Consider the following 15,000-nt stretch of genomic DNA (forward strand, 5'->3'; position numbering starts at 1 on the left):
GCTCACTAAAGGGTTTGTCCTTCCCTGGGCACCAGACAACAAAGACATACATTATCTCCCAAAGATTAGCCAATAATCTCTAGAAGCCTTTTCTTGTCTGCCTCATCCCCACTCTCTCCATCTATCCCTCCCTCCATCTATCCCTCCCCCCATGCCTCACCCCCCCCTTGTATCTCTCCATCCCTTCCTCCCTCTATCCGTTTGTGTTAAGAACCTGGTACAACATACTAGAGTACAATCCTGCAGTGCAGAAGTGTGTTCTTCACATTTTCACATCCCAGATGGTCATTTCTCAGCCATGTTGGAATGAGGAGTGTGAGAAGCTCCACTGTGCCTTCCTCCAGGCCCCTGCAGGAGCTGAGTCGGACAGGCTCGCAACAGCCTTGCTGTCAAGACTCAGCCGTAAAAGACAGGAGCGCTGGGAGGAGGCCATTGACTCCATCGACTTCTTGCACTCCAGCCGTAAGGCATGGAGTATCATGAACAATCTCACTGGTAGGTCCAGACACTCCCCCCGTCACTGCCCCATCTCTGCAAATAAAATCGCATCACAATTTGTGAAAAGTGGGTCATACGAGGGCAAAGACCGCGAGTCGTCTCGACTTGTGGCAAAAGAAGTGTCAGACCTCTGGAGGGCCCCAACACCTAGCAGTGACTACATCTCCGGTGAATTCACCTCGGAGGAGTTCGCTGCTGCCCTCCAGCACCTAAAGCCAGGGAAAGCTCCGGGGCCTGATTCCATCTGCCCGGAGCTTATTCTCCATGCCGCACCCCAGGGTTTCCGTTAACCGGTAATTACCGGTCTTTGTCCGATAAAATCTGTTGAAGTCCGACATATTTAAACCTCTTCGGTCATAATGTCCGGTGAAAATAACCGCTAAACCCAGTAGCCCATTCGGCGGTAACCCGCCCCATTTGGCAACCCTGTCTCTCAACGGCGCGAGTAGTTTAGTCAGTTAATTTAGTTTGATCTAGTCTAAATAAAACCACTGCAGTGACCGGAGTCAAGGTTATTGTTCTGCGTGTTTTGGATGTGCTAGTGCACAGTGAATGACCACCGAGGGCCGTGAGATGCGGCTAGTAAAGGACGCTAGCCATCTCAACCCCGTTCATTGATTGAGCCTGCCGTGCCCGTTCCAGCCCTGAGTCGGGAGATTCAGAGTATAACATCCCCACCATTAGATTAGGATTGATTAGATTAGGTTGACAATACCACACTACATTTGAGTTTAGGGATATCAATGTTATATATTTGTGTATGTTTTATCTTTATGTATTAAATGTTATAATTGTTCCACATTTGAGACCTGTCTTCCCCCCACTCAGTTATTCAGTCGGTGTCCATCATTTTAGTTCAATTTAGTCTATCTATAGTGTTAGAGTTTAATTTGTGCCACTAAGGTGAAATAGTCCACGGGTGTGTATCCCCCCGATACATCCTCCCCATTCTCATACTCCCGAGTCCGAGTAAGTATGATTTGACAGGCAGCTAGACTTAATGCCTTCCCAATCAGCGAGACGTGGTTATAGAATTGACGTTGTTTTATTGATAAAAAGGGTAAAACTGGAAAGAGAATATAAAAAAACTTACATTACTGTCGTGAAACTATTTAACACACTTCAGTTAACGTAATGTGGAGTCCGTTCATTGATCGATCGATGCAGTCCGTTCAAATAGCCATCAAAAGTTAAACTAGGCATACTTAAAATTACCAATTACATCCTCAAATCCCATTAATGCAATTGAAATAAACATCTTAAAGTAGCCTACAGTCGTAATTCAAAGTAGCAAAGGTGACTAGGCTGCCCAGTGTGGCGCGCGTGCAGCCCTGGACATATGCCATAGGAGCGCATGCGAATCATGAAAGACTATATTATTATATAGTTCGCGATCTAATCGTATCGGATGAGAAATAGACATTAAATGGCATAGGCCTATATAGGCTACACAACAGCTAATCACCGCGAGAAACACCTATATTATATTCTAATATGATGACCGGAATTTCTCCCGTTTGTCCGACACATTGAAATCTTCCCGGACACGTTGACCGGCAGCAAATTTTTCTAACGGAAACCCTGCCGCACCCGCCTTGAAGTCCTGGCTGAGAGCGTTCCTCACTTCCTGTTTGCGCCAACTCAAGATCCCCAAAATCTGGCGAAGAGCCCTAGTTGTTGCGATCCCTAAACCGAATAAGCCTGAAGGGGACCCTAAGAGTTACCGTCCCATCTCTCTGTTATGCATCCCCTTCAAGATCCTCGAGCGTCTCATCTACGCCCGCATCGAACCAACTGTCGACCCGCTGCTCCCACGTGAGCAGGCCGGGTTCCGACGCGGGAGGTCGACCGTAGATCAAGTCACCCTTATAACTCAAGACATCGAGGATTGCTTTTCGGCAAAAAAGAAGGCCGGGGCCGTCTTTATAGACCTGACGGCTGCCTACGATACCGTATGGCATCGCGGCCTCTCCTGCAAGCTGCTCCGCCTGCTGCCGGACAGGCACATGGTCAGAATGATCATGGAGCTCATCCGTAACCGCAGCTTTACCCTCACCACCGGTCGCGGACAGCTAAGCAGGCTTCGACGCCTTAAGAATGGCGTCCCTCAGGGATCGGTCCTGGCCCCCCTCCTCTATAATATCTACACCTATGACCTGCCCAACACACTCTCGCGGAAGTACGCCTACGCAGACGACCTCGCAGTGGTGTACTCTGATGGAAATTGGCAGTCTGTGGAGTAGGGATGGACGGTTTTTCGGTTAAACCGAAAACCGGGGTTTATAAAAATAGAAACGGTTTTTTATCAAAACCGTCTGAAACCGTATTTTTTTTTTTTTTTTTTTTTTTTTTTTTAGAAGAATAAAATAGAATAAGAATAAAACTGGAACATGTCACATGTTTGTCGTGTGTGAAAATAACAATGATACAGTCTGAATCTGCCGCGCAATGAGTGAGAGGTTTGGTCAGTTGTGAAGAATAACTGAGGATTAATATCTAATTGGGATTATATTTAAGGGTAACGAATCACTCTATGGGAAAGATAGTTGCCTTCAGTTATTGGTAGATAGGAAAGGTTTTTTACAATTACTCGCTTACATTTAATAAGATCATTTTCGCTGCTCTCTGTAAAGCGCATTGGGTCACTTTTGTGAGAAATGCGCTATAGAAATAAAATGTGATTTGATTTGATATCAATCAATCAATCAAACTTTATTTATGTTCTATAGCACAAATCATGCATTGAATGTAACTCCAAGTGCAGTATTTACTAAACCACAATATAATAAAACAAGAGATACGGATCAAGAGTGTTTGTGCACAGCGCCACTGTGTGTGAAGGCGCTACTGAAAGTGATGACAGAACGCATGTCTCAGAAGATACGCGGTCACTTAGTGACGCAAAGGTAGTTCTGTATTTATCTCTATCTGTATTAGTAAATTTATTTTGAAAGCTCTATTTTGACAGCTCTACCATGGGCACTTTTATTTTGATGGGGCATTCTTTGTTGATTGACTTACGACAGTTCAGGACGAGTCAGTCTCGCGGCATGTGGTTTTTATGAAAAGCTTTAAGTATGTTCACTGCATAATTCTAAGTCTAATATTTCAGTGATTATTGAGCAGTATTCAAATATTTAAATACATTGAGCAGCAGCTGAAACTTTGTCTAAGAACCAAGATATTGAGAAAGCAGTTCATTCAATGAAGACGCTGTTCCAAGAGATGATCTTCCGTGCAGGCGTGCACCCTGGATCAGCGGAGCTGGTGTGTTAAGTGTTCATGTGTTTTCATGTATGGTGTAGCTTACAAAAGTCTGCCTTTCCACTTATATTTGTGAAACTAAGTAGCCTAAATGTGTTGCGACTGTGCTTACGGTGTTTTAATGGTGTTCGACATGAGTGTATTGTAGCAGTAGGGCTCAATTATTTGAAATTGGCGCTCTTTTTTTAATTTTATTTTTACATATATATTTTTTTTATTTTTTTTTTTTTACTGTATTTTTCGGTTAACCGGAAAACCGCGGTTTTACTCTCTGACGGTTTTTCGGTTTCAATAATTGGAAACCGTCCATCCCTACTGTGGAGGGGATTCTGAGCCAGGACATGCAGACACTAGTGGCATACTTCCGGAAATGGAGATTGAAGCTTAGCAAGGCAAAGACGGTGTCGGCTGCCTTCCACCTTAACAATAGGGAGGCTAAACGTGAGCTTAGAGTACACCTAGATGGAACTCCCCTGCCATGCTGCGCTGAGCCAATCTATCTCGGCGTGACATTGGACAGCGTGACAAGGACCTTGCGCACGGCAGCCCTCGCCCTCGTTTATTCAACTAGTGAATACTGCGCCCCAGTATGGTGTCGCAGTGCCCACACCCGCCTCATCGACTCGCCTATAAACGAAGCCTTGCGCATTGTGACAGGATGCCTGCGTCCTACCCCCGTGGACAACCTTCCCATCCTAGCAGGCATCCAGCCCGCAGGCCTCCGCCGCATGGGAGCCACAGCACGTCTCGCCTGCCGGGCCGTGGAGCTTAATAACCATCTGCTCCATGATAGGCTCACTATAACAGCGGAGCCCTCCCGGCGTCTCAAGTTGAGACACCCATTTGTGCCTGCCGCACAGGATCTCAGGCAGCAATGCAGAGATCTCAACATCAGTGCGGCAGGATGGGCGGATTATATGTGGCGCGCGGAGTGGGAGGCCAACACCTCCAAACTCCGCGACCACATCCCAGTCGCCGGCCCTGAGCCCCTCGGGATGGACTTGCCAAGGCTATCCTGGGTGAGGCTCAATCGTCTCTGGACCGGCGTCGGGCGTTTCCGCTCATCAATGCACAGATGGGGCTTGGCCCCAAATGCGTCGTGCGAGTGTGGCGCAGAGGACCAAACCGCAGACCATGTTATCCTGGATTGCCCGGTGTACCACCCACCCAACGGGATGCATGGTCTGTCGGTATTAGATGACGAGACGATGACGTGGCTTCTGGAGGGGTGTCCAGAAATATAGCCCGGGTGAGCCCCTCAACCAGGTCTCGGGGTGGTAAAAGGGTAGCCCCTCGGCCCCGAGCCTGGTGGAGTGGAGAGGAAAAACAACTACCCATACGCCGAAGAAGATTTCTCAGTGACTGCAGTACCATGACGTCCTGGCCTTAGACAGCCACACTCTCACTGGCTACACTTACTAGCTAGTATGGAAGTGTACAACTTCAAACACAGCCTGGACACACTCCCTCTCTATGCCTCTCTCCCTCTCTATGCTACGCGAGACTGCTCTTTGTGGACTTCAGCTCTGCCTTCAACACCATCCTTCCAAACAGGCTAGTGACCAAACTACTAGACCTGGGACTATCACACTCTATATGTGCATGGATCAAGGACTTCCTGACCGACCGCCCCCAGAGGGTGCGGGTGGGCTCCCACACCTCCACAGCCCTCAGACTCAGCACTGGGTCCCCCCAGGGCTGCGTGCTAAGCCCCATCCTCTACAACCTCTACACCTACGACTTCACCCCCGTCCACCCCAGCAACTCCATCGTAAAGTTTGCAGACGACACCACAGTGGTGGGCTGCATCTCGGGGGGGGACGAGGCGGCGTACAGGGATGAGGTAGAGCAACTGAGCAAGCTGTGCAAGGTTAACAACCTGCTGCTGAATAAGTCAAAGACCCAGGAAATCATCGTGGACTTCAGGAGGAAAAAGTCAGAGATCCAGCCCCTGCTCATCGACGGAGAGAGCGTGGAGAGAGTCTCAACCCTCCGATTCCTGGGGGTGCACATACAGGATGACCTGTCCTGGAAGAACAACACAACAGCCACCATCAAGAAGGCACAACAGCGGCTCTACATCCTGAGAGTCCTCAGGAAGGAACACATCAAGCAGGAGATAATGGTGGCCTACTACCGCGGCGCAGTGGAGAGCATCCTCACCTACGGCATCTGCAACTGGTTCTCCAGCTGCACAACCGCGGAGAGAAATGCGCTACAGAGAGTCGTGAGAACAGCCCAGAAGATCACCGGCGCCCCCCTCCCCTCTCTGGAAGAGCTGTACAACACACGCTGTCTCAGGAAGGCCTCCAAGATCTCCAGAGACCCAACCCACCCTGGGTACGAACACTTTACCAGGCTGCCCTCGAAAAGGCGGTACAGGACCATGGCCGCAAGGACAAACAGACTGAAGCACAGCTTCTACCCCAGGGCCATCCAGGCCCTGAACACAGCAAAGACCTAGGTTCTGGGCCCTGGACAGTCTGGACGGATTGATGGCAGCTGCTGGACTGAAAAAATCAGGTGTAGTGCTGAGGCACAAATATGTACATTTCTAGCCTGCAAACTGCGACACTTCAAATGAATGTGCAATAACACTATGTGCAATATGACAACCCTAGTCGTCTATCTGTACAGTATAGTATAGTGGATAGTGTACATAGCCTTTATTTATGTAAACCAGCTCCTTCCGTTCTTGTGTTTTTTTTTTGTTTTTAGTTGTTGTTTTTTTCTTTCCTAGCACCAGGGGAGCCACCCCTCCTAAATTTCGTTGTTTGGTACCTGTACTATAGCAATGACAATAAAGACCATTCATTCATTCATTCATTCATTCATTCATTCATTCATTCATTCATTCATTTGCGCCCAACACTGAAGGGTACCTACTTTCCTACTCGCTACGCTTACTAATCATGGTGCATGGAGCAATGATAATTTCCCCTCGGGGATCAATAAAAGTATATCTTCTTCTTCTTCCTCCTCTTCTTCTTCTTCCTCTTCTTCCTCTTCCTCTTCTTCTCCACCTCCATCTTCTTCTTCTCCTTCTCCATCTTCTTCTTCATCTTCTTCTAAAATCTCATTTGCATGATTACCCACGTACTGCACCTTCACTTGTGATCCCACGTTTTCCAGTATAATGGAAGTTGACAACGGCCAAAGTCTCCCCTCTCGCTTATTCATTAAACGGATTAAATACGTATGACTCATTAAGCTTATTCGCTTGCATTATGTAACCATAACCAGGGCTACAAACATGTCTAAGTGTATCGACCAGAGTGTCAGTGTTTATGCTAATTAACATGTGTGTGTGTGTAGGGGGGTAAACACAAAGGTGTCTGCCACTAGGCTATGGAAGCTAATTGGGAGGGCGGAGCTCCCAGTCAGAACATCACAGAGGTCATATGTGTGAGTCAGAACATCACAGAGGTCATATGTGAGTCAGAACATCACAGAGGTCATATGTGAGTCAGAACATCACAGAGGTCATATATGTGAGTCAGAACATCACAGAGGTCATATGTGACAGCAACTGTTGAAAGCGGGAACAAGTTGGCAACCGACCAAATGTTCAGACTTTTATTCTGAAAAATGTAAATAAATGTCAACGTTGTTGAAAATCAATGACACACTCGCTAGTCGAGCCAAAATACTACAATGCAATGGAGTCTGTGAGTAGTCCCCACTACTGCCTAGTTAGTGTAGAGTAGTGGGGATTACTCACCGAATCCACTGCATTGCAATGTTTTGGCTTGACTAGCGAGTGTGTCATTGATTTTAAACAACGTTGAAATTCATTTACATTTTTCTGAATAACAGACTGAACATTTTGATTGGTTGTCGGCTGGTTGTCGACTGGTTGTCGACTTGTTTCCGCTTTCACCAGCTGCTGTCACATATGTGTCAGTCAAAATCTGCCGATAAGCGCAGAGTTGCTCTCCCTAGCAACCACAATTCACACACATTGGATTGTTGAGGGAACAATCCCTTTAAGATGACAGTTCAGCTTTAAACATGACAGTCACACGGTTCTTAACCCTGAAAGCAGGCCACGGGCCAGGAGAAAATAGCCTCGGGCTAACTCTCTAGCTTAAGCCACCAATAACAAACAAAACTATGACAATGACAGGAAAACCAACACATTTTAACATAAACCATGGATTCCAGCTTCTCCTGGCCCATAGACAACTTTCAAGGTAAGGAACCATCTGACTATAAGATTTCAAATCACAAACTGTCCCTTTAACTGGTCCGCTGGTACCTGCTGAAGTCCACTACGGCCAGCAGCTCCTGTCTCTTCCTGTTCTCCACCTCCCTCTTCCTGTCCAGCTCTTCCTCTGCAGACAGGAAGTCTTCGTAGGGGACCTCGTCTATGTCCAGGTCCCCAGGCAGGATGAACCTGTGGGAGACAGGGGAGTGGGTGACTTTCAATGTCTTCGACACAGGTGTGTCTGTGTGTGTGTGTGTGTGTGTGTGTGTGTGTGTGTGTGTGTCTGTGTGTGTCTGTGTGTGTGTGTGTGTCTGTGTGTGTCTGTGTGTGTGTCTGTGTGTGTCTGTGTGTGTCTGTGTGTGTCTGTGTGTGCGTAAGTGTATGTATGCGGGCACTGGGCAGATTTTCTGATATTGATCACAACATCCATGCTTATTTCTTTACCAAAGGTAATTTGTAAATATGATATGTGCAGCGCATTGCTCAAACTAACCAGCCCTTGTCAAACTAACCAGCTCTTCTCAAACTAACCAGTTCTTCTCAAACTAACCAGCCCTTGTCAAACTAACCAGCCCTTGTCAAACTAACCAGCCCTTGTCAAACTAACCAGCCCTTCTCAAACTAACCAGCCCTTCTCCAACTAACCAGCCCTTCTCCATCTAACCAGCTCTTCTCAAACTAACCAGCCCTTCTCAAACTAACCAGCCCTTCTCAAACTAACCAGCCCTTCTCAAACTAACCAGCTCTTCTCAAACTAACCAGCCCTTCTCAAACTAACCAGCCCTTCTCAAACTAACCAGCTCTTCTCAAACTAACCAGCCCTTGTCAAACTAACCAGCCCTTCTCAAACTAACCAGCCCTTCTCAAACTAACCAGCCCTTCTCAAACTAACCAGCTCTTCTCAAACTAACCAGCCCTTCTCAAACTAACCAGCTCTTCTCAAACTAACCAGCCCTTCTCAAACTAACCAGCCCTTCTCAAACTAACCAGCCCTTCTCAAACTAACCAGCTCTTCTCAAACTAACCAGCCCTTCTCAAACTAACCAGCCCTTCTCAAACTAACCAGCCCTTCTCAAACTAACCAGTTCTTCTCAAACTAACCAGCCCTTGTCAAACTAACCAGCCCTTCTCAAACTAACCAGCCCTTGTCAAACTAACCAGCCCTTCTCAAACTAACCAGCCCTTCTCAAACTAACCAGCTCTTCTCAAACTAACCAGCCCTTCTCAAAGGCAAAGATTCATTGACTGTCTTGAGATGGTACAGTCGTGTTTTCCCCCGTAAATGTGTGGGTGCAAAAGCTTTCTCCTGCCATGGAAACATCATTCTGTCTTGTTTTTCTTCAGTGTTTCAAGCGCATGCGTGTTTGAATCAATGGTGAGCAGACTTTCTCCATGACTTGCAAATGACCTGTGCATGGTAATCATTCTCCACCAATAACAACATTGCAACGTCGCAATGAGAAATTCTTACTGTTCTGCTAATGTCATGCATGCCTTTGAAGCAAATTAACAACTCTCTCCAAAAACTTATCCAATTAGTCTTATCTAATTAATTACTCTTATCTAATTAGAGATAATTTCCTCTCTTTTCCTTTTAGTCAACAAAAATTAAAAATGTGTATAAAAAATAGTCTATATATATTTAAAAAGGTTTTTTTCAGGGTCTATTTAGAGAGAGAAAGAGAGAGAGTGAGTGTGCGTGTGCGTGTGTGTGTGTAAGCCTTCTCCTTTGTCTGCAGCTGCTACTTTTGCGTAGGTTTGTAGTCTATTCTGTGTGAGAAGTAGAGGTGGATGAGTATGTTAAGGACCAAAATTAATAAGGAGTTTATGTGTGGGAGTGTGTGTGTGGGAGTGTGTACATTGTGTATGTCATATCGACAGATGTTCTCACTGTGTGTGTGTATGTGTGTGTGTGTGTGTGTGTGTGTGTGTGTGTGTGTGTGTGTGTGTGTGCGTGTAGGTGTGTGTGCATGCGTGTGCGTGTGTGTCCCAATGTAGGCCGGTTCCCCACCTGCCCCTGTCTTCCCCGTTGCCGATGGCGATGAGAGCCTCCAGGTCCGTGCCCTTTAGGCCGTACAGCAGCAGCTCCTTGGCCGCGTCCACGTTCTCTGGGACACGCTCCACACACTCATGAAGAACCCAGGAGCGCTTACGGATCTTACTCTGGAGGGAGGGACACACACACACACACACACACACACACACACACTCATGAAGCGGATCTCAACTATTGGTGGAAAGTAGTGTACTCTTTTTTTTTTTTTTTCAAGTATTTTTATTCAAAAGTTACACAATACAATATGATTAAACATGTTGATTTTCACATGATTTTTACACATTTCCGCCCACCCCCCCACCCAACCCCAAACATTTCCTGCAGGGCCCTAAAGTTACATTGGCATAGTAATAACATTAAAAAAGGAAAAAGAAAATTAAGATTAAAATAAATGTTCACACTGGACAATAATAATGTTGTTGTATCACAGCTGCAACCAGGTAACTACCAAGACAGTACATAATTATAGGATCTACAGAGACAGGTCGTCGCAACATTACATGGACCAACACTAGAGAGGTGACATGTCAGAAGCCTGCATCCCTCAGGTTGGAACTTCAGGGAGAGTCTTAAGACCATCAAAATATGCCAACACAGAGCCCCATGTAGAATAAAATTTGCTTGTGGAACCTCTAATTGTGTATTTAATTTTTTCTAATTTAAGATATAGCATTAGGTCTCTCAGCCATGCTGAGACTGTGGGCGGTTTCGGTGATTTCCAATCAAGCAGTATTCTCCTCCGAGCCAATAGGGAAGCAAAAGACATGCTATTCTTTTGGATGTTGGTCAGTCGATCGCTCTCTGAAACCCCGAAGATGGCAGTCAAGGCATTCGGTCGTACATCAATACCCAGTGCCTCGGACATAATTTTAAAGACATTTGACCAATATCCAGTCAGTTGAGGACAGGTCCAAAACATATGGGAACGGTCTGCTGGGGCATTGTGACACCGATCACAAATATCGTTAAGCTCAGGGAATATTTTGGATAGTCTGTGTTTACTGAAATGGACACGATGAAGAACTTTAAATTGTATAAGTCCAAGTCGGGCACAAGAGGTGCTCCTATTCACTCTGTCTAATGCATTGTTCCATGTTTCATCCGCTATTTGTTGACCAAGTTCTTCCTCCCAGCTTGTTCTAATCTTATGGATTGACTCTCCTTTAAGGGACATTATGATGTCATAGAGTCTCGATATATGACCTTTTTGACTGGTGGGAGTATCGAGGATTGTGTCAAGTACAGATAATGGAGGCATGTTAGGGAAGGACGGGCATTGACTTTGGATGAAATGACGGATCTGGAAATAGCGAAAGAGGTTCGAGTTAGGTAGATGGAATTTATTTGAGAGGTCACGAAAGTTTGCAAATATGCCATCTATGTATAGGTCTCAAAATTTTACAAGGCCCATCTGTTGCCAAAGAGAAAAAGTTACATCTTGCTTTGCTGGAATAAAGAGGTGGTTGTGACATATTGGACTCTGGATTGAAAAGCTTTGAAGTTTGAAATGTGCTCTAAACTGGGACCATATTCGGAGAGTAGAGACAACCACTGCACTGTTGGTGTATTTAGAGGGAGATAATGGCATCTTAGATGTGACCAGGGCGTGAAGAGAGGACGAGGAACAAGACTTTGCCTCCATCAGGCACCAGCCCGCATCTGAAGAGTGAGTCCAGTGGACGACTTTCTGTATGTTAGCGGCCCAATAATAGAAAAGAAGGTTTGGAAGAGCTAGGCCCCCCCCCCCATCTGTCTATGCCTCTGAAGTAGTTCTTTGCGGACCCTCAGAGATTTACCACCCCAAATAAAAGATGATATAAGCCTGTCTATAGAATTAAAGAAAATTTTTGGAAGGAACACGGGTAGACATTGGAATAAATATAAGAATCTGGGTAGGGCATTCATTTTGACCGAATTTACTCTGCCTGCCAAGGACAAGTGGAGAGCATCCCATCTCTGAAGGTCAGATTTAAGTTTGTTTACGAGAGGTTCGAAATTATGTTTGTAGAGGCCTGTGAAGTCACAGGTAATATTAACTCCTAAGTATTTAAAACCAACTTTGGATGTTTGAAAGGGCAAGCTACTCTGGGGGATCTGAAGCGCCAAGGCGTTTAACAGGAAGCATTCGCTTTTAGAGAAGTTCAGCTTATATCCAGAGAAGAGGCCAAAACTGGAGAGTAGCTTCGTGATGTCAGGCATACATGACACAGGGTCGGACACATATAATAACAGGTCATCCGCATATAAAGATAGCTTGTGTTCCGAACCCCATCTCTGTATCCCATGCATAAAGGCTGCAGATTTGAGTGCTATTGAGAGGGGTTCAAGTGCCAAGACAAATAACAAAGGGCTCAACGGAGAACCTTGCCGTGCTCCCCTTGACAAGGGAAAGTACTGAGAGCGGGTCCCATTTGTGACCACCGATGACCTAGGGGAGGAGTAAAGCAACTTAATCCAGGAGATATATTTGGGCCCAAAACCAAATCTTTGTAAAACTTCAAACAGATATGTCCACTCGACCCTGTCGAATGCCTTCTCAGCATCCAGTGAGACAACTACTTCTGGTCGCAGGGGAGTGTATCACGCCTAAGAGACGACGAATATTCGAATAGGAGTGGCGGCCTTTGATAAAACCAGATTGGTCTGTCGATATTATGTCAGGTAGGATGGGGTCTAAGCGGGTAGCCAGAGCCTTCGCTAGTATCTTGGCATCCACATTCAAAAGTGAGATAGGCCTGTAGGAACCACAGTTAGAAGCAACCTTTCCTGGTTTAAGCAGAAGTGTAATAGATGCCTCTGTAAGTGTTTGTGGTAAGGTTCCTCTGTCCATGGAGTCCTTGTACATGTCTAGAAGCAAAGGGGCCAATTTAGTGAAATTTTTGTAGAATTCGATTGGATAGCCATCTATTCGATTGGATAGCCAATTATTTCCTGCATTTCCACGGGTCTATCTGCAATTTCTTTTTGAGAGCGATTCATTTGGGGAATATTTAATTTATCAAAAAACTTTAGCATAGGTGAACTGTCAGAAGGTGCTTCAGAGGTATATAACTTTGAGTAAAAAGTTTTGAAAGTGTCATTAATTGCAGTTGGATTAACTATGTGTTCGTTTGAAGTATTTATAATCTCTGATATAAATTGAGTGGCAGACCTGCATTTGAGTTGATGAGCCAGAAGTCGTCCTGCCTTTTCTCCATGTTCGAATACTAAACCTCGTGAACGAAGTAATAGTCTCTCAGCCTGATCAGTAGAAGACAAATTATACTGTGTTTGAAGACCCAATCTTTCTTTGTATATCTCTGGTGAACGGGATATAGAATATTGTCTGTCCAGTTCAGATATGGAGTTCAGGAGGTTAATCTGTTCATTTTGTTTTGCCTTCTTTAACTGGGCCGAGTATGCTATGATCTCACCTCTAATGACAGCTTTTAGTGTTTCCCATAATAAAGATGGGGAAGTTTAATAATTTTTGTTTGTTTCAAGACAATTGTCAATTGTCACAGACACTGTTGAACAGAAATATTTGTCTGCAAGTAAGGCTGTATTTAATCTCCATGGTGGGCGTTCTCTTCGGTTAAGAGAGAAGGAGAGATCCATCAAGACAGGAGAGTGATCGGATTCAACTATGGTTGAATATTTAATTTTCCTTATTGAGGGGAGAAGTGATTTGTCTATAAAAAAATAATCGATCCTGGAGTATGTGTGATGTACATGTGAGAAAAATGAAAACTCTTTGCTTTGAGGAAAGCTGTATCGCCAGGGGTCCACACATCCTATCTGGGATATAAAAGTGTTCAAAGCTGCAGCCATTTTTGAAGGGGACCTAGATTTAGGGTGGGACCTGTCTAAGCTTGACCTCCGATGCGTTTTATTAGAGTCCGACACGTTTTTTTTGTTAATATGCACTCTACATTCTAAATGCTTGATTTAGCAAAAGGTACAAAAAACTGAGAGCAATATAACTAAAACCAAATGCTAGACTACATTAGGGGGAAGAACCCCTTTCAACTGTCCCCGGTTGTGAAGAAAATAGTTTTAACGTTTTGGAAATTATCTATGGCCGACAACTATATCCCACCGTGGTGGGCTGCATCTCGGGGGGGGACGAGGCGGCGTACAGGGATGAGGTAGAGCAGCTGAGTAAGCTGTGCAAGGTTAACAACCTGCTGCTGAACCAGTCAAAGACCCAGGAAATCATCGTGGACTTCAGGAGGAAAAAATCTGAGGTCCAGCCCCTGCTCATCGACGGAGAGAGCGTGGAGAGAGTCTCAACCCTCCGATTCCTGGGGGTGCACATACAGGATGACCTGTCCTGGAAGAACAACACAGCAGCCATCATCAAGAAGGCACAACAGCGGCTCTACTTCCTGAGAGTCCTCAGGAAGGACCACAACAAGCAGGAGATACTGGTGGCCTTCTACCGCTGCGCAGTGGAGAGCATCCTCACCTACTGCATCTGCAACTGGTTCTCCAGCTGCACAGCCGCAGAGAGAAATGCGCTACAGAGAGTCGTGAGAACAGCCCAGAAGATCACCGGCGCCCCCCTACCCTCTCTGGAAGAGCTGTACAACACACGCTGCCTCAGGAAGGCCTCAAAGATCTCCAGAGACCCATCCCACCCTGGGTACGAACACTTTGCCCGGCTGCCCTCGAAAAAGGCGGTACAGGACCATGGCCGCAAGGACAAACAGACTGAAGCTCAGGTTCTACCCCAGGGCCATCCAGGCCCTGAACACAGCAAAGACCTAGGTTCTGGGCCCTGGACAGTCTGGACGGAATGATGGCAGCTGCTGGATTGAAAAATCAGGTGTAGTGCTGAGGCACAAATGTGTACATTTCAAGCCTGCAAACTGCGACACTTTAAATGAAAGTGCAATAACACTATGTGCAATATGACAACCCTAGTCGTTTTATCTGTACAGTATAGTATAGTGGATAGTGTACATAGCCTTTATTTATGTAAACCAGCTCCTTT

At 45.8% G+C, this 15,000-nt stretch overlaps 1 protein-coding gene across 1 annotated transcript in view; it reads right to left on the reverse strand.

Annotated features, from left to right (window-relative positions):
• Positions 1–15,000, reverse strand: part of nbas (NBAS subunit of NRZ tethering complex) — a gene marked incomplete at its 5' end in the record, with an annotated part of 211,318 nt that overhangs the window by 165,153 nt on the left and 31,165 nt on the right. Inside the window, 2 exon segments of the mRNA XM_080550415.1 lie at positions 8,021–8,158; positions 9,981–10,132. Coding sequence (XP_080406541.1) covers positions 8,021–8,158; positions 9,981–10,132 — 290 coding nt within the window.

The sequence above is a fragment of the Nansenia antarctica genome (genome assembly GCF_963989245.1).
Source record: "Nansenia antarctica genome assembly, chromosome: 1".
NCBI lineage: Eukaryota > Metazoa > Chordata > Actinopteri > Argentiniformes > Microstomatidae > Nansenia > Nansenia antarctica.